At 42.1% G+C, this 19,569-nt stretch overlaps 1 protein-coding gene across 1 annotated transcript in view; it reads left to right on the top strand.

The window, feature by feature from the left end:
- Positions 1 to 19,569, top strand: part of snta1 (syntrophin, alpha 1) — a 39,323-nt gene that overhangs the window by 1,584 nt on the left and 18,170 nt on the right. The window contains exon 2 of the mRNA XM_030052615.1: positions 7,406 to 7,591. Within this exon, the coding sequence (XP_029908475.1) occupies positions 7,406 to 7,591 (186 nt within the window). The remainder of the gene's footprint in view (positions 1 to 7,405; positions 7,592 to 19,569) is intronic.

Below are 19,569 nucleotides of genomic sequence, written 5' to 3'. Positions count from 1 at the left end.
GAGCTATTGTGCAAAGGATGGTTGCCATTTCAAGCTATGCAAATATACACAGTAGTTAACATGCACAGTGTAGCGACAATGCGGTTTTAAGCAATACTTTTAATTTCTTTCCCTCTAGGTGACCCACATTTTCATTCATTCAGTTTTGTTTTGCAACCCAAAACAGATTGTGAAGGATACTTGTTAGTGTGTCCAAGCAAAATAGATACAAGCCTAATGAATTTCTCCAGCCTGTTTTACATTGCAGGGACTTTGGATGCCTCTGGCAGCATGATGTAGCAATTAGCTTTCAGTTACCGATTATATTGTCAATTTAATCTTGCCGTGACTCTTGTTGGGCTTCCAACCCTCCAGGGTTACACAAAGTTTCGAGCATGACATCTGTCACATCTGTCCCAGCTGACATATTACACTGCGCTGCATGCACTATCAACAAACATCAAGGCAGCAGTTCAGATGCTGTCGTAAATATTGGGCAGGCATTCAGATGAGAACGATTATCAGAGTCTCAAAAGTGTGTGAGTGTGCGCTTGGCTGTGTTGGAACATGTATGTCAAAACCTTCACTTCCTGAAAGGTCTGCATTCTGCATGTATTGGCAGGTTATCACCTCCTGCTGGCCACTTGCCAAGGCAGCCGGTCGATTTGACAGACAGCTTCAGATCAGACCAGCATCTCTGTCATAATGCATAGATGGCTCATCATTGTGGCAGCTGGTGATGGCATGTTAATTTTAGCTCCCCTACCTCCACCACCGCCTAAACAACAAAGCCAGTCCCTTATGACATAAACGTGATGTCCATCTCTGTGGAAATAGCTGGCTTTGAAAATGAGACAGCAGCTTGTTATTAAAGCTTTACTATAACCGGCACTCTGCTGACTTGACATTGTTGTAATGCAGGGTGTTCAAAGGCAGAGCTGAAGAGAGGGAGGGAAGGAGTAACAAAGAAAGAGAAAGGTGAAGGCACAAAGAGTAAGCCACACATGAAACGGGATGTGGGGACTAAAGACAAGAGAAAAAGTTTTTTACAAAAAATACACCAAGAGAGGTTAAAGGGCTTTGGCGTGAGCACGAAAGAAATAAAGAAAGAAAAAAAATGAAAGAAACAAGGAAAGAAAGAAACGAAAGAGAGCAGAAGCTGCGGTGGGCTAGCTGACACCACAATGTGAACAGCTGAGAAGAGCAACCCACAGCAGGCAGTTGTCATTGGCCAAAGATGAAAGCTATGTGGCTGGGAGTGGAGTGCTTCACTGGTGTTAATTTTAGGGAGCCCACCCCAGCTTGCAGAAAAGCATGGAGGCAGGCGACCTTCACTCTCGCATGTCTAAATTTAATGGGGGAGGCTAGGAAGTTAGGCTCCATGTCTGCAGAGTGTGCCTCACTGGACCCCGGGGCAAACGGGGTTCACAGATACTGGGGTTGCATTTTTTTCTGTTACTTGGGTGCCAGTTCTGTGAGTTTTGCCACAGTGGCTCTGAGCATGTTTAGACAACGGGAAGTAAGTACATTAAAGGAACAATTCACCCAGAAAGCAAAAAAAAAAATATTATCCCATGTATCCGTAGTCCAGTCTAACCCTCCCGATAGTTTGTTTGTGGGGCTCACACCATCAAAAATGTGAGAAACTCAACAGCAGTAGCTGTTTCCTGACATGGATACTCAACCTAATCCACAGCCTGTGGAAGACTATCTATATGCCTCTTGTTTGGGGCAGACATACACTTTGCCGGTGTTCATCAGCACATTGCAAACCTCGCCAAATCACACAGGCACAATCTGAATGAATAGATTGCACTTTCAAGTGGGGAACTTTTCAGGTGAAGCATTCTTTTAAAGTTTTTCGTTTCCCGTGTTCGATAACTAACCTGTCATTACCTTAATTGCCCCAATGCAGTTTACAGCACTCAGGTGGTACTCCATGCAAGTCAAAATAAATGCTGCGAGTTATTTGTGAATATTATGTAACCATGATTTGGTGCTCACGGCCTTTTTACCAGAGACCAAAAGGGATCCTTACCCAACTCAGATGTTTACATGACAGTATTCTTCTCAGTGAACGGGCTCAGGTGGAAATAATTGCATAATAAATCTAAAAGTGGCAAATTAAAAACACTGCAGCAGTCTTTTCTTATTTTGCTCCACACAGGCAACTGTTGTTTGCATGCAGAAACGGAATAGAGAAATAGACTGTAACCTCATTATTTCAAAGTTTTGTCATATAGTCTTTCATTCCGGTCTCAGTGTTCATTAGCCTTGTGTCCTCTGCATTATTTGATGCTGAATTCTTTGGAGGGAGTGATATCACAACAAACACATTGGTAGCGCAAAATTGCCTAATTAGGTACATGTCAGTGTAAATAAAACACCACCATTCATTTACCTGTCACTGGTAGCCCCAGTGGCTGACCTCCATGTCAGCTGATTGACAGGCTATCAGCTGTGGGGTGCTGAACTCTGTTCGACAAGCAACGTTAGAGAAAGGAAGGCAGGCAGGGATGGAGAGGGAAGATGGATGGGGAGATGGAAGAAGTAAGCGATGCGGGGGAGGTCCAGAGTAGTTGTTGGTGTTACTTTTGCGACAATTTGACAATGTTTTTTTTGTGTTGAAAATAGATTGAAGCTTAAATTGACGGAGTGGGGAGAGAGAGTGGGAGAGGAACAGAACAGGGTTGGAGAGTTGGGAAAAAATAGTTGTGTTCCCATCACTGTCGGTGGTCCCCACCTCCCTTTGTCGATCCCAAGGTCAGAGTTAATAGTCTGTCAGAGCTGAAAGTGAAATGACCTCTTAAACATCCTCACACCAAGTCGCTTTGTCACAAATACAGTACATCTTACGGATTCAAAAATCTAGTGCCTACATCATTTTGGTGCTGATGCCAAGTCATTTTGACAACATCACATCACTTTGACATCAGTGTCACCATCATCCTCCAGCTGACTCAACCAGACTCGGTTGTCATATACCCACTTGTCCAACCATTTACTTTAAATAGACCCTTGACATAAATTGCCATCATTCATCAAGTAAAAGGAGATGGCTCTTGCAGTGGGTAAAGTGGGAACTGCTGTGGTGAGCACTCTATTAGTGTCAGTTCGGTACATGAGATATTAGCATGTCGGTCCTGCAGGGGCTCTGGCTGCTGTCCCTCATTATCATAACACAGGTCACAGGTCACTGACCTGATCCTCCAGTGGCAGCTACTCTAGAACACCCCAATACCCCTTATCTGTCCTGCATGAATAGTGCAGGAGTTTTCAAACCAGAGCTTTTTGTGGGCAGAGAAAGTTCAGCTGATTACATCTTCTAAATTGTAATCAGATAAGAGCCTTAAATGGGCTTCCCATTCATGGCCTCCAACAATAATCCACATTGACTTCAGCTTTCATTCAATGTAATTTTGTAGGTACCAGTGTGAAAATGAGTTTATGTCTCATTTTGGAAGAACAAGACTTGACAAGACTAGTTTAGCCAGACTGCCACTGCAGCATGAATTGCTGAATCTGAAGATTTTTGACACTGCCATTTCGCTTTCTCCTAGCATGTAAATTCATGTTTTCGTGCACCAGAACAAAATTCCATGACACTAAGCATGAGGCGGAGGAGATGTTGCCAGTCTGATCACTTCTTTTAACAGCCCACTACACAGACTTTGCAGATCAGTCCCTCAAAACTTGTGCGCGGTCCGAGAGAGGATGGCTGCCCCCTCCAGGGAAGGCTGCGATCTGTCTTGCTCAAACTTCCGTCTTCTCCTGGCTCCTGGGACCCGAGTTTTATAGGAGCTTTTCAGTTTGGGCTGCAGTAACACTGTTTTTAACTAGTGTTTGTTTGGCTTGGCTCAGCCTTCAGCAACCCCCCAATGAGCCAACTAGCTAGCCCACTACCAAATAAACAATGATAGCACAAGATAATAAAGTTTATATGTCCATGGCAAATATGCTACTGCTGCTGAAGAAGCTATAAATTATGTCATCCATAACTGAATACATCACCACTCATCCATACGTGCAGGCAAGCACACTCCCCTAATGATAAACCAAATGAAATTACACCTAATGTCTTCTGTGTACTGTTAACTAGCCAAATACAGTTCAGTCATTTACTCGGGGGCTTTCTGTGTTCTTGGCTGGCCCTGCTCGAGCAGTCCAGCAAAAACAAAATGAAACAAAAGAATACACAAAACAGAAATTGCCTTCATATATTTTTAAGTGCATGGTAAATGTAAGACTTTCCTTATCCAGAAGATAGGACCAAATGCAACGGTGCTAAAATTACAAACCCTGCCTGCGTGGCTTATCAGAGAGGCAAGACAAAATACTTTTATTGTAAATACTTGAGCGCTATTGAAGTTTTTATGAGACTCCAAGCCAATAGTAATTACTGGATGTCTGCTGACCTGTATTTAGCCCTTCCTGGAGAGGATATGCAGAAGCAGCTTGCAGTTTTTGTATTGGTAGAAGTGTGGGGTCCTCATGCAGTGAAAGGGAGATTAGAAAGCAGGGTAATTGGCTACAGTTTCTCTGGTGGTGCAGATAGGGGGCAGAGGTAACAGGAAGGTTAGACAAGCAAACTTGTGACTGGAAGGTTGGCGGTTTTAATCTATGCACTGGCTGGCAAAAATCTATGAAGTGGGTGGGGGAAGTGAACGTGACACTTCCCTCAACAGCTGTGACAGAGTTGCCCTTGAGCAAAGCACATAACTCCCAACTGAGGTCAACAGTTCACACTTTTTATCAATGTCTGTATTGAGTGATCTGATCATAAGCAGACAGCTGACCCACATTCCTCCTCATACCTGGCAATTTAATCTCAAATGCATATCTGCAGTCACGACTGGTGATCGCATTTTGTGATCAACCTCAGATTGGTCAGAATTACTTTTGTCCCTTTAGTCTCCAACTTTTATTCCTCTGATTCCTCACTTTCATGCACCATGCTGCCACTATCTTTTCCCCATCCAGCATATTCTCTTTCACTGGCCTATCCACAAAGTGGTTGTGCCAAACGGCTCTATTGTTAGGATTAGCCGAGGAAGACAGTGCCATCTCAAAGACAAACTTCACTCAAATTTGATTTTTTCACCAGCAGTTGGCTCGATCAAACTCTCCTCTCTTCCACAAATTGACTAGGTAGTTTTCTGATGCTGTCAGGGATGCATCGGGGTGCATTAACGCTACACGAATGCTCCGAAGCTGGTCAGAACCATCTTCACACTTGTGATCGGATCCCCTGAGACGGATGTTAAAACCAAGTGTGAATGGCGTCTCGGGGCCTTGCAGCTATTATCCCAGGGTATGGGACTGTAACTGCAGGGCTGATAGCTGCCCGTTTTATCAACGTGTGTTGTATTGTGACAAAAAGCTTGAATTTATTACGCTTCCACAGACAAAGCTTGAGATGCTGTTTGGAGTCTCAAAATTTAGTCAGGGCAGCAAGACCAACGGGAACAGCAGCAACACCATGACTCAAAACCCAAAAACAGGATTTCACACCACAGATAAAGCAGCCGTTTTCATCATGGTCGTAAACCTTCACAAAATCCCTGGCCAAAATAAACCACTGAGCATAATACCTGCTATCATTCATACAATGTAGTGTTGTTTGTCTAGTTCTCACCTGAAGAGGGTCATGCCTCTCCCTCGTCCCATTCTTCATGTGCAAAACCCAGGCTGTTCAATGTGAAAATGAGTGAGAATGGAACTCAGATGGATGAAGTGCTGAATCCCATTCGTCGTCAGTTTATGTTGCCTTACAGTCTAAAAATGCTGCACCAGCTGTGACAACTGACATTTCATCTTTTCGCAAATTAAAATCACACCTCACATAACACTGATGGAAAAGTGTCCCATTTAAGAAAGTCAAAGGGCATATGTTTGCTGTTGTTATGAATATAGTTTTCTTTTTTTTGTGGCGAATTACTTGAACGCACACTTTGGATGATAATGAAGCCTTATATATGCATGTAAAGTGTGAAGTCCATTGTCCACTGTGTGTCCTGTACGGTTTCTTTGCAGTTTATGAGACGTTCTTCTGTAGCATGTGTGTTAGGTTGTGCTATGAAATTTTATGATAGATCTGTCCCTGTACCTTTTTTTTTTCTTTTTTTGCAAAAACAAATTCCAGCACATTTATTATAGTTGAATATTTTGACTCAATTGCCTTATTTATGGAACTGTTTTCTCTTGGCCAGCTGTAGTCATCCTTACAAGAGTTATAATGGTGAATATTTTCCATCTGTCTTTAGTATGGCTCTTTAGTATCAGTCACTTTTTGTGCATTCATACTGCGCTAGTTGAAGGTACCTCTTCACCCCCCCGCCCCCACACCTCCACAATCCATCAGGGGTCAGAGACTCAGTAAGTACAGGGCATCACCTCACTCCCAGGACTCAGTCATCCAGTAAACAACAAAGCCATGGTACAGCACAGTAGCCAGTAGAGCACTCTTTCCAAAACTCAAGGGGCACAGTGATTGAGATGCATAGGAGCAGTGTGTCAACTAAGCTCTGGCAGTTTTTCTTTATTTCTTTTTTTATCGAGGGCACCTGGCTCTGGCTTTCCAAAATTAATTAATTAATTAATTAATTAATTAATTTAAAAAAATTATTAATTAATTAAATCCCAAGGAAATACCCAGAGGAGCCAGCCTGCTAAAGATTTATTCAAAATTAATTTAATTTAATCTTTTTTTCAGATCTTTGCTCACTGGCCCGAAGGCCAGAGTCCAACTGGCAGTTGACATCATTGACAATATTTCTCATGAAGAGTGACTGCCTGCAGCAAGAGACAGATCCATCAGCACACAAGTTAACCTTCATTAAAATGAGAGAGAGAGAAAGAGCGAGAGAGAGGAAACTGCAGTAGTTACTATTGCAGGGTCATCATTTCTGCCTTGTTCTGGCCTCGTGCTGTTTTACCTGCAGTTTAGCTCGCTCAAGTTGTCTTGCTTGCTCCATTATGAGAATGCAGTTACCTGGATCAAAATGGATACAGCATTATTTCTGTTGTGTTTGGATTTGTAGATAGTAATCTGCACAACTTCCTTATGTTTGATCCTTCTTAACATAAAACTCTATTGTCTAAATTCGAATTACATAGTTGTTCGAGAGTTCATAGAGCAGATTGATATTGCAGCATCAATATGTGAGCACTTTTTTTAATTTTAACTCAAAACCTACTCACTGCTACAGATAATGTACTGTGTGTTAATGTCATGATGAAACTTTGGATATAATGCAGCATTTGAGAGTAAGTGTCATATGAACTTTTGTATCCAGCAGAGCTGTGTAATACCCCATATTTAGCTTTCACCGGGCAAAAATTGACTAAGGTTGCCCTGGACAAGTGGGACATGTGAAGTAGGAGGTGGTTGCGCAAATTTTCATGTATTTCCCTTTTTGTTGTGCAGGTGGGAAGGAGAACAAGATGCCTATTCTCATCTCCAAGATCTTCAAGGGCCTTGCTGCTGACCAGACCGAGGCGCTTTATGTTGGAGACGCCATCCTGTCTGTCAACGGCTACGACCTGCGAGAAGCCACGCACGATGAGGCCGTGCAAGCTCTGAAGAAGACGGGCAAGGAGGTCATCCTGGAAGGTAAGACTCAGCTCTTTCTTTCTTTCTTTCTTTCTCTCTCTTTTGTCCATTCTTCTGCTTGACTCTAAGGATATATTGGAGGATAACAGGAATGCTCTTGGATAAAAAAAAAAAGAAACATCCATGTCACAAGGCCAGTCTGAAAACTAAAATATCTCTAATGTGTGATAATTATGAAGTTCATACATTTTTCTTGGAACTATCCTCAGCGAGAGTGGGATGTAAAAAGAGTAAAAAAAAAAAAAAAAAAAAAAAAATCAACTCATGAAAACGTTCGAGCTACTTGGACCCATTTTGTCATCTTGTTCGCTTTCTACACCCAAAAGTAGATAGATAGGTTATCTGAATGTACAAAGGACGTAGTATCTCATGTTGCTGTAGCCTAACTTGCAAACCCTCCAGGTTTTATTTAATTTGAAGTTCTGCTAGTTACAAGTGTGCAGGACTGCTTCCTTTATACGTTTTGTCCAGTTCTTGCTCGTACACACCTTCATGAAGACGACTCAGGTGTGCAGAGGTTGTTTTCTTTGCTTTTTACTTGTTAGTTTAGATCTAAATTTATGCAACCTTTTGGACAAAACAGGTTCCTAATAAGGAATGTTCCAGATACCACAGAGATGGAGGCTTCCTTGCAAATGAGACAGACCCATTAACTTGAGGGAAAGAAGAGCAACTAAACACAAGTACATGTACGCCTATCTGAAAATGCCAGAATTTTTCCATATTTAGGTTGATTTCTCCTTAAAGGCCAAACAAGAGCTGAGGAAGGGGATCAGTTGAACTTTGATCAAACTTCCTTGGAAACATCCAAACTAATGAGTTGAACTCGAACAGCAAGAGGAAACCAAAGACTATAAATGCAAGGATATTGCTGTGGTACCCACACCTCTGAGCCCCTCTGAGCTAATGAGTAGTCTTCCCCTACATCAAACACTTTTGACAGCGAGAGAAAGTGCTCTTGTGTTTGAGCTGAGAACCGTGGAGAACTGGCGGGGCACGATCAGCTGCGAACGGAGAGGTTTGCAGTGCAGCCAGCAGGTGTGTTGGCTGGTTTCTCCCATTTTTTTCCCTCTCTCGCACACTTTTTTTTACATGAGCTACCACTTTTTAGTTATCTGCAATGGGCTTGTGTGTTTGTGTCTTTATGCGTGTGTGTATTCGGACATGCATTTGCCTAACAGCATCTGCCCGCCAGCAGGTGTGAAACAACATGGTGAATCTGAGATGAGATCTTTAGCTGCAAGGACAGCGAAGGGATTAAAAACAATCGTTCTTCTTGCCAGCTGATTGCATCACAGGCGCTCCGAATATCCCTACATCTCTGACTTGAAGTCGTTTTGCTTGAATTGTAAATCCAGCTTCTGCAAAAGGACAGGGTGGTGAGTGTTTAAGGACCGGGGTTGAGTGCTGTTTCACTTGCGCTGCTGTGACTCAGTATGTTTTCATCAGGAAACCTAGAATCTGACACCTTCTTTTTTTCATTTCTGCTCTTCCCCCCCCCCCTTTGATCCGTATATTCTCTGCGTATCAAAGTACCAAAGTCCATGTTTTGTGAGAGAGTGAGAGCCCACCCACAGAGTCCAAGCTCAGGCTAACAGACATGTCCACTGATGTGAGTCGAATGGACTCTTCACACTGTAGGTACTCTCAACCTATACCGCCAGATGAAACTAACTATTTAGGAACTGGGAAAAGCTGGTCTGCCTTCACAGTGATGGCTGGGTATTTTTAAACCCATAAATTGGGTTTTGAATGGGTTCAGTCGGCTCTAGGGCACAGCAGTTATTCAGTTCATAAAGCAACACATACAGTTTCAGTTCAAGGAAACAAAACCAGCAAAAAAAAAGCAAACAAGCGCCAGTATGAGAATTACAAGTTTTCCATGTGACAGCAGTGCTGCGGGTTAGCTTGCGCTGTGGGATAGATTCAGTCAGCAGTGCAGATGCAGCTAGAGCTACAACCAGGGGAAATCATCGCAAATCCCCCTGCCTTACTTGTCCACAGTCAGGCAGAAAAGTGTTGATATCAGACAGCTCAACCAGTGCTGCTCTGTGATCCGTCATGTCAGGAATCATTTCATGGGTTTCCCTTCCCCCTAAGGACCTGATACAGAGGAGTGGAGAGAGGAAAGAAGCTTGAAGGCTCACTGAGGGGACAGGGTTGAGTGTGTGTGTGTGTGTGTGTGTGTGTGTGTGTGTGTGTGTGTGTGTGTGCGTGCGTGCGTGCACGTGAGTAAATGTGTGTCCGCCTGTATGTATGTGTGCATGATATCCTGTGTATGCTTTGCTGGTGTTTTGTATATGTGTGAACATGAGTGTGCGTCTGTCTGTCTTGCACCGTGTGCAAGAGACATGCTGTGGTGAGAAGCTCCAGAGTATTTTAAGGGAATAGAGGGGAGTCTTAAAGGCTGTGAGCTTTGTAGTTTTTATAATTCGATTCCGATTTTAATTCAAATTTATACATCCATGAAAAATGAATTAAATAAAAAAAAGAATTGAATATGAATTAATATGACGTTAAGATACGCCAGCCATTTGGGTGTAGCTGTCCTGCACAAAGACAGTGCATCATATTAACAAAATGATCACCGCGCTGGTATTTTATGAAGACTACATACTCAAAAAAACACAATTTCTTGGCACTTCTACAGTGTTAAAGGTCAGGATAACAGTCTTCTGACAAGTGAACAATAACAAACAGCGACTACTGCTGAGCTGGAGGCAGTTTGGTTGCTCTGTGAATTTTACAATACAGACAGCATAGTCCCTCATAAAGGGGGCAGCGCATCCTTCACATCAGAATGTCTGTTATATGTGAACAGTAATAGTAAGTGAAACCATTCGTTCGGACAGATACGCAGGAATTCTGTAAGAATCCAGTATTAAGGATCATTTTTGACCAGTTAGATCAGTGCAAAGTTTAAGAAGAAAAATATCACTCAGTAGAGTACAAACCTCTGCCAACATGCTGCAGGTCTCAAGATGTGCCATGTCCAAATTAAACTTTTATCATGCTTTACTTTTCATACTTTTAATTGAAGGTAATGTTTTTTGTTCAATAAATTCAAACATTGTTCAAATTCAAACGTTATGTGTGTGTAGTTGATTTAGGGAGTATTTCTTTTGCTTTTTGTGATAGATCGCACCCACCACCCCGCTCCCTCCTGGTCAACTGGTGTGAAAAGTTAATCAGCTCTTTCTTGCCCTGTGACCAAGCCTTCCACAAAGTTTTGCCATGTTATGTGAATTTGTTTGGAAGTTATGCACCTTGTTGTCATAGGCCACGCCCACCACCACACCCCATTTCACCCAGTCATTGTGTAATCAGCTCTTTCCTGCCCCATGGCCAAACTTTCCACAAGTTATGTGCCATGAATCTATTCAGAAGACATATGCGTTTTTGTGATCAGTGATGCCCACCGTCACGCCCCCTTTTGACCAGTCAGCATGAAAAGTTAATGAGCTCTCTCCTGGCCCATGACTAACCTTTTCACATTTTTGCGCAAAGCCATTCATAACCTTTTGAGATGCCCTGCTAACAAACAGACAAACAAACAGGCAAACAAACAGATGGAATGCGGCATTAACATAATCCCCGTCCAACTCCGTTGGCAGAGGTAATTATTGCAATAATGCATGCCCAGTATCATTGCATGGCTGTGCCTCATAATTATTACAGAACCTACAATCACAGTTCTCAAGGGTATCATATAGAGCCTGATTGATGTATTGGCTGGCTGATATAATAGGCTGATATTGGCTTACAATAGATAGGCATATCAGTATCAGTGTATATTTTGTCTGAAATAAAAAAAAAAAAAAGTGCATATTTCAGTAAAAAGCACTTGAGATTGTTTTTATTATGTAGTTGCCCAGCAGACGCCATTGTTTACAATACTTTGAGTAGCAGTAAGTTGGCAGAGTAGCTGATGGTTATGAAAATTATGTCAAATTGTTCAGCGGGTAAATACCAAGCCTCCAGTATGCCAGTATGCCCTTCAGCCTTCAGCCAGTATTTTATCACCAAATTTGACGATTCCTTGCTGCAAATGTATCATGGAATGCAGTATATCGTTACTGGTTGGACTCTAGATTATATACTAGTGCATATGAAAGGTTTTCTTCAAAATAGTAGAATACATAAGAGAAAAAAATATGGCAGACAGGAAAAATTGCTAATTAGTTCAATTATGACAAAGGTTGGCATGTCAAACAATAAATGTCTTGCATAGCTATTGAGCTGATTGGCTGAAACTACACACTGTATAGGCTACATAAATTTTGGTTTTGATAGACTTTCCCAAATGCTTATTGAGATTCTTTAAAGAAAATCATACAATTTTGAAGTTGGTCCTGCAGAGTTGCTGAGCAGCCAGCAGCACAAGACAAGGGCAGCAACGGGCATCACCCAAGTGTGAGCGTGAATGTGTGTAAAACCTCCTTCGTCCTGCAACTTCGCCCCGCAGCTGTTGGAATAAATAAGAGTTTGCTCTTATGGTTAGAAAATCAGACAGTCTACACTCGCGGGTCATCCCCCCCCCCCTTCCCTTCCTCTTCCACTATATTCCTGTAGCACCTTCCATCAAAATGGAGATGAAATAATCAATGTGCATGTGAGAGAGAGGAACAGTAAACACCTGAGAGGGTCAGATAAATATAACACACCAGATGAAACCATAAAACCACAGCTGCCTTCATTTCCTCCCTGCAACATTTACTGCCTGTTTGTGTTTGTGTGTGTGTGTGTGTTTGTGTGTGTGTGTGTGTGTGTGTGTGTGTGTGTATGTGAGCACATGTGCGTACCTGCCTGTGTGCATACCTGGATGTCTTTGTGTGTGTGTTTTAATAGAGAACACTGACGCACTTCCAGTTGTATGTGTGTATGTGCATGTGAGTGAGCCTGTGTGTGTAGGTTATGAGAGGACGGAAGTGGAGGGGGGGAGAGGTGTGCGGGTCAGCTCGACATTTTCACACTACTACCCGCACCTTATTATCACACCTGGCTGTGTAGTTATAACAGAGTCATGCACTCGTATATGGAGTTGGTAGCACAATAAATAAGAGCTTTTTTATCGCAGTATTTTAAAACATGGGTGTGAGAATACAAGAGGAAATTGACATGGCTAGATGATCCATTTTTAATAGTACTGCATAAAACAAAATACAATGAAAATACTCCACATATTGTATATCATGTACCCATAATTCAGTTTTTCCATGAATAGATAAAAAAAAATCAGACTTTTTTGAGCTTACAAGTTCAGACTTTGAAAAGGCCTTTGTGCCATATACATTGGCCTACATAATTTAAACGACATAAAAAATGCACAAAAAAAATGCAAAATTTAAGAACAGATTTTAAAGCTAAAGTGTAGTCATATGTGGAGCAGCTCTGCAGGGACACAATGAGCTGCGTGGCATTAGTCTCTGAACTGTCCTACTATGTTCCTACTCCGTTTTCATTTGGATGCGACCCCAAGTGAAACGCCATCCATCATTGCCACCGGCTTGCAGGCCAGTCAGCCAGACAGGACGTGTTCCGCCAGCGTATGAAGAAACCATGGAGCCGGGAAACTGGGTGGGTGGGGGTTAGATGAATGGTGACGCCATTCCCTAGGCAACTGTGGCCTGACAGGAACACACACCACAAGTAGACAACAGTCACACTTAACAACCACACACATGCACAATGAAACAGGCAGGGCAGGACACTGGGTTGCATGCTCTGTCATATATTTTTCTTTTTATTATCACATTTCCATAACACCTCATGCAACTCCTGACCAATCATATGATGGGAGGACATCATGCTATTGTTCTCTTTCCACTGGCACTCTCCTCTAGCGCTGGTTTCACACTCTGGCATTAGCCGTGTGCTCCCAGTCATAGTATCTTAATTCCTTGCCTGACCGTTGGATAGAAATTTAATCTTACCGTTTGATTCTGACCCACTGTTCTTTCACTCTTGGGGAATCAATAAAATGCTGTACAACCGTGGACACTGAAGTTGTGGGTACAGTCCGGGACAAAGCCATTTTCATCATGGAGAACTGATCAGTCAGTGGAAAATGGTGCTGTGGTGTAAAGCACTTTTGAAATTGTAGACCTTTCCTTTATCAAGCCGATTGATCTATCAGCTGCAAGTGAACGGCCAAAATTCCTCCGGAACTTGGGTGACACCAGGATTACCACATGACTGGCTCGCTCTAAAGGGACGGTTGCATGTCAGTGTGAGTGTGTCTTTCAGAGGGGTCCTCTAAGTGAGTGTGTATGTGTATTATGTGTGCATGTGTGTATGTGTGCTCTTTTCATTCTGTGTGTCCGAGGATTAAGAGTGCTGGTACACCATGTGCCATCGTGCAGGGGAAGAATGTAGACTGTCTACGCCACAGTGACTGACAGGGAAGAGGGCGCGCTCCAAACCAAAGAACAACTAGCTTATCATACATTATCCTCCTGATTATCTCCAGTGCAGATTCTACAGTGGATGGCCTATTGCGTTTAGGATGTTTATTCAAAGCCCTTGGATCACATATCTCATGAGCCTGGAATAATGAGGTTCCATCTGTGTTCATACTCAGCTGACTTTAAAATACTTTCCTGTGACTGTGCCAACTTTCTGGCACTCAGTTGTGTTGTCTTATGTGGCAAACCCACTTGGCACCCAAGTATGTTGAGACAAACCATTAACGCTAGGATGCACAGTGATGGTCAAAATGACCCAGTCTGGTGGTAGTTTTTTTTTTTTTTTTTTTTTTTTTCAAGAAAATTTGGGCAATTTATTTATTTATTTATTTATTTTGCCTGTTACCCAGATGAATTTTGTGTTTATCTTTAGTGCATTTCTCAAGCAATTGATTTTGTATTAACACACCAAGTTTCCATGGACAGGGTCAAAATGATCCTTTATTTTGAAGTCAAACAGTTTTAAACACTAGCTATACGGAGTAATGTTATTAGTGTGTTACCTGGACACACTGAATGGCAGTCTTAAATATGTTTATAGGATGTGTGATGATTCATGTATCCTTTTTTATGTTTTGTATGCTTTGGAGTGTTTATCATTTCTGAGAGACACAGTGAAACAGGTCTTTAGTTTTGTCATTGTTTTCCATTATTTCTGAATGCAGGTGGGGACATTTGCTCTAATGACACTGCTGTCTCTATTTTTGTAAATCAAAGGCACACAGTGCAAAGTGCAGTCAAAGGCAAACAGCATGAGCCCACAGTGCGCGGCAACTGATTTTTGGTAATCTCATGGCCAGAGGTGCACGACACAGTTGGAAAGGGGATTGGATTAGGAGGAGCAATGCATTATCAGTAGGTGTGATGGGCCTTGCTTCAATCATGACCCCACAAATCATCTCTCCCAACCTTTAAATGCACAGTGCTGTCCTCTGTGGCACTGTGACAATTTCATGAAGGAAGAGAGCAGTCCGGAGCAATCCAACTCAACATCCTCTCAGAGGAGAAAACAAATGTCACACAGAATTGCCACAAACAAATAAATAACAACCTTAAATAAGCTGCCAAGAGCAGATGATGTTAAATTAGTTTTTCTATGCTTGAAGGATTTATATCGAATTCAAATTGGCCAACCTGTCATGCAAAAAGGGGGTTGGTAAGTTTTAGAACAGGATGTGTTTATGCACACATCCCTTGGCAAAGCCATGAAAATAGCACAGAACATGGCTGCACTGTGGTGCGCACTTTTGACATGGCCTGAGCAGGCGTGCAGCGCAAGCGCAAATCCCCATAATCCTTGACACCAAAATTGCACTGTGCTGCTTGATCATCACAGACACAACCCCTGCTGTGAATCTCCTCCAAGTCAAGTTTATGGCAAGGCAAGTCACCAAAAACAAGAGCAAGACTGTGTACGCCCAACAGAAATGCGACTGCCAGCACAAAGCTCCGTCATCCGCCTTGCAACATCATGAAACAGAGCCCTAAGACTGTTTATGTATTTATGCTCCTGATGTCAATTGCCAATCTGAAAAATTCCTTCAAAATTGAATTCAGGTACATGCAAAGTTATCACATTATGTATTGAAAAAAGAGAGCATATGGCCTATAGATGATTAAAAGATGGGGACCAAATAGTTTGCCTCTAATGATTTAACCCTGTAAAATCTACAAGGTCATGTGCATCATTCCTGTCATTAAGTTGAGGATGAGGATGCTTTAATGACAAATTCCTTTGATTCGAATGTTGCAGGTTCCATTTTGACCCTGCTTATGGAAATATGTAAGTCTGTGAGGTCCTAATAAATATTTGAAAATACTGTTTGGCCCAGGTCTGCCGGGAAAATGTTGCATGAAGCTGTTGTTGCACGGTGGTTAGGTCCGTTTCTGAAGTTAGTGAGGGTATTAGCTTAATGTCACTCTGAATTTCAGTAGACTTTACTGGGCTATCCAGGGGACATAATTTCATGGGTATATGTGTGTGTGCAAGAGAGAGACAGACAGTAAGAGAGAGAGAGAGAGGGAGAGAGTGAGCGAACAAGCTACTGCCCTCTGCCAAGACATTTAACAAGCCAGCCACCACAGTTCGGGGACCACTGTTTCCTCGCTGCCCTGTTTGGTCCTTTTCATTAAGGTAGCTGAGCTCAGGCCCATTGTACAGACTCATGGATTAAGTGGGCTTAGTTATGGAAGCTCCATGGGTTGCAGACTTCCCCTTGTCTAGAAGGAAATGCTTCCTCCGAACGTATGTTACTCTGTGTGTTTGGGATATGTCTTGTTAGACATATCAGGTCGACTTATTTCTCTTATCCCTGATGGGCTGCTGACCAAAGTGCAAGCAAAAGCTACTGATCGACTTCAAACAGTCCAGGGTGTTTGACAAAACCATTCCACATTTAATGTAAAATATCCACCAGAAATCTGTATCTCTCTTGGGCAGTTTCGCCAAGATTTGTGAACAAGAACAAATCTCTTGATGACAATAATAGACAAATCCTGGAACTGTGTAATTAACAGTGAATCCGGAGGGCTTTGTGGATACAGTGACAGGACCCAGCAGGGGAATTTCACAGGGATATGGACACATTTTCTGGTTCATACCAGTCAGAGAAGCACATTTCGATGCCCGAAATCAACCAAGCATTTGTTTGTCTCATAATAACATTCAAATAGAACCTAAAAACCCTGGTTTTATGGTAAGATTTGAGCATTCATCGATTTTGAGTGAATATTAAAGCAATACAGATACATTTTGCAAATTCTTATTAATAATTCCTAATACCTAATGGCCACTCATTGATCAACAATATACCATGTGGTAATTGTCAGAGTAGGTTACATTTGGTCACATTTGCAACAGAGTAGCCTATTACATGTATGTCCCAGGGAGCAAATGATAACCATAATCATGTAGCAGATGTAATAGGCCACTGTCAGGCTGTTGTCAAAATCAGACATTGTGGTTCAAACAGTTATGGTCATGATTTTTTTTTTTTTTTTTTTTTTTTTTTTTCATATTTTGTAAAAAAAAAAAAAAAAAAAAACCTCCAAACAGCATCACAGCTGTTAATTTGAAGGCCCCGTGTTTTTAGCTGTTTTTTTTTTGTGGCTGTTTTTTTTTTGTACTTGTTACTACAGTGACTGCTTCAATTTTTAGACCAAGTCCAGCAGTGCTACTTAAGACTCTGTCAAAATGTCAGACTGCAATATATGCACAAGCAGGAATGTAATTCAGGAGTGTTTGAGGTGAGATTAGGTTTGGAGAGGGTCGTTTGTGTCTCTGATGGCTGTTAGTGCAAGGATGCTTTGTCAGCGGTCCCAGCAAGAGCTAACTCCCAAAGTTAACATTTCTCTCTCTCTCTCTCTCTCTCTCTCTCTCTCTCTCTCTCTCTCTCTCTCTCTCTCTCTCTCTCTCTCTCTCTCTCAAACACACACATTCAAAACTCATGCCTCTCACATGCTTCCCTTGCACACAGCTCACATACAAAGTTAGTACCCCTTTAGCCGATAGTGCTCTGAACATGTGTTTGGTTTTGTTTTTTTTCTTCAGGAGTTTAATGTGACAAATAACAGCCAAAGCTACACACATGCTCACACAAGTGTGGGCATGTGTGTGTTGAGAGTGAGAGACTTATCACATACAGCGTATAGTGTATAGTGTGTCTACATTGTAATGTGTGACGTGTAATAGGCGTGCTTGTACAGTATTGTCAGCACTTATGTTAACAGATTCCAGTTGCTGTCTGCAGCTGCAGCACAGCGGCCGTGTTGAAACAGTGCATGTCCTCACACTACTGGCTGTGTTTATACAGGGATAAAATCACTTCTTTTCATTCTGATATCTAGTTTTATATGACGACTAAGAGTTTGTGACAGTCTACATACTGTACACACATGTCTCTTAAATACATCTTAAAAATATCATCATACTGGTACTACCACAGACGGATGGACTGACGGACTCAATAAACAGATGCAACCATCTGTCACAAATATTGATTGCAGAAGTTCGCACAGGATATGCTTTGGCAGCTTAGAGGTCAGGGCTTACCCCCAGTTCATACCCATTCATGTTCCAACATGTGAAAAATTGCTCTGTGAAACATAAAAGTTATTATGCAAAGGTAATTCCATCTTGTCTGCAGGTACATGTGCTAAAATGACTGTTTTACTCTTAGAATCACGTAAAATAAACACATTAATACCAAAGGTGTTCCGCATTCAAAGCTCAACAGTGTTAAATAGGCTGAGGCTGGCATTTGCCATGCTGAATATCAAGTGCTCCCTCTAGTTTACATGTAAGGAATATAATTCTTTGTTCTGTGCTCTAACATTTTTAAGTTAAGTTTTTTGGCATTTCTGCTTTATTTAATAGCAACAGTGGAGAGACACACTTTGCTCTGCTGTAATTAAAAGGTGCTGGCGAGAACCCGAACCCTGGCGGCTGCGGTACAGACCTAGCCTTGCTGCGTGGTGTGTGCTCTATCAGGTGAACTACCGGGACGCCCCCCTGTGGTTCAACTCTTAGCAAGTCATTGACCTCCACTGTACTTGGGCTTTGCCCTCTGAGATGCCAATCACAAGCAATCACAACAAGGCTAAAGGGAGATGCTCAACATAATTAGAATATTCCTTTTTAAAAAAAAAAGTACGTTTCAAGTGTGCACATTTTAATAGATTTACTGTAATTTTAGCAAAAGTACTTGCCAGCCTATTCACAAGATGGAATTAACTGTGTAGCAACAATCAATTTTCATGGAGCAGTTTTTCACATTTTTTGAACATGAATGGAGGTAAGTTAGCCTTGACTGCTAAGCTACCAAAGCCTATTCTGTACCCACTTGTGCCACCAATATTTGTGACAAACCTGCACAATAATGACTTTTGACTAGCAGTGAAAATAGGACCAGTGTGGACATTAAAAGCATTTTTATATGTCTAATATGGAGTGGAACAGATCTGCATTTTGAGTAACTGTGTATGCACTAAAAAGAAGGAAAACTATGCGATTCCATCCATAGATTAAACTTTTCAAGGGCATATGTAATGTGAATACACTTCGTAAAAAATAGCTAGATAAATTCCATATTGTCTCTTTAAGGGCGGCTTAGCCAGAGGCACACACACCCACTCCAGCTTCCTGGACTGATTCAAGTCTGGTGAAGGTAGTGATTTATGGAACATAATGACTTTGGGGAGGAAGGTTTAAAGCTTCTCCATGATGACACAGTGTAGCTACTGGCCAGGCCTTCCTCCACTATTCATTCCTCATCTGCTTCTAAAGTTCAGTCCGCACACTGCAGCCCAGGGTCTGTCACACACAAACACACACACGCACACACACTGTTATTCCCAGTCCTGCTGATCCAGAGAAAGTCCTCTGTCCTTCTTGGAGGTTGCCAGACGGGTAACCAGGGAGGCAAAGTGAGATTTTCTTAATTCACAGTTATCTACAGGCTAATTCACAACTGGGTGTCTTGTGCTGAGGCTGCCTCCATACCCAGTTAGCAATGC

This window comes from Myripristis murdjan, chromosome 5 (assembly GCF_902150065.1).
Source record: "Myripristis murdjan chromosome 5, fMyrMur1.1, whole genome shotgun sequence".
NCBI lineage: Eukaryota > Metazoa > Chordata > Actinopteri > Holocentriformes > Holocentridae > Myripristis > Myripristis murdjan.
Note: the sequence above shows the minus strand (reverse complement) of the source record. Positions and strands in the feature narration are given on the sequence as shown.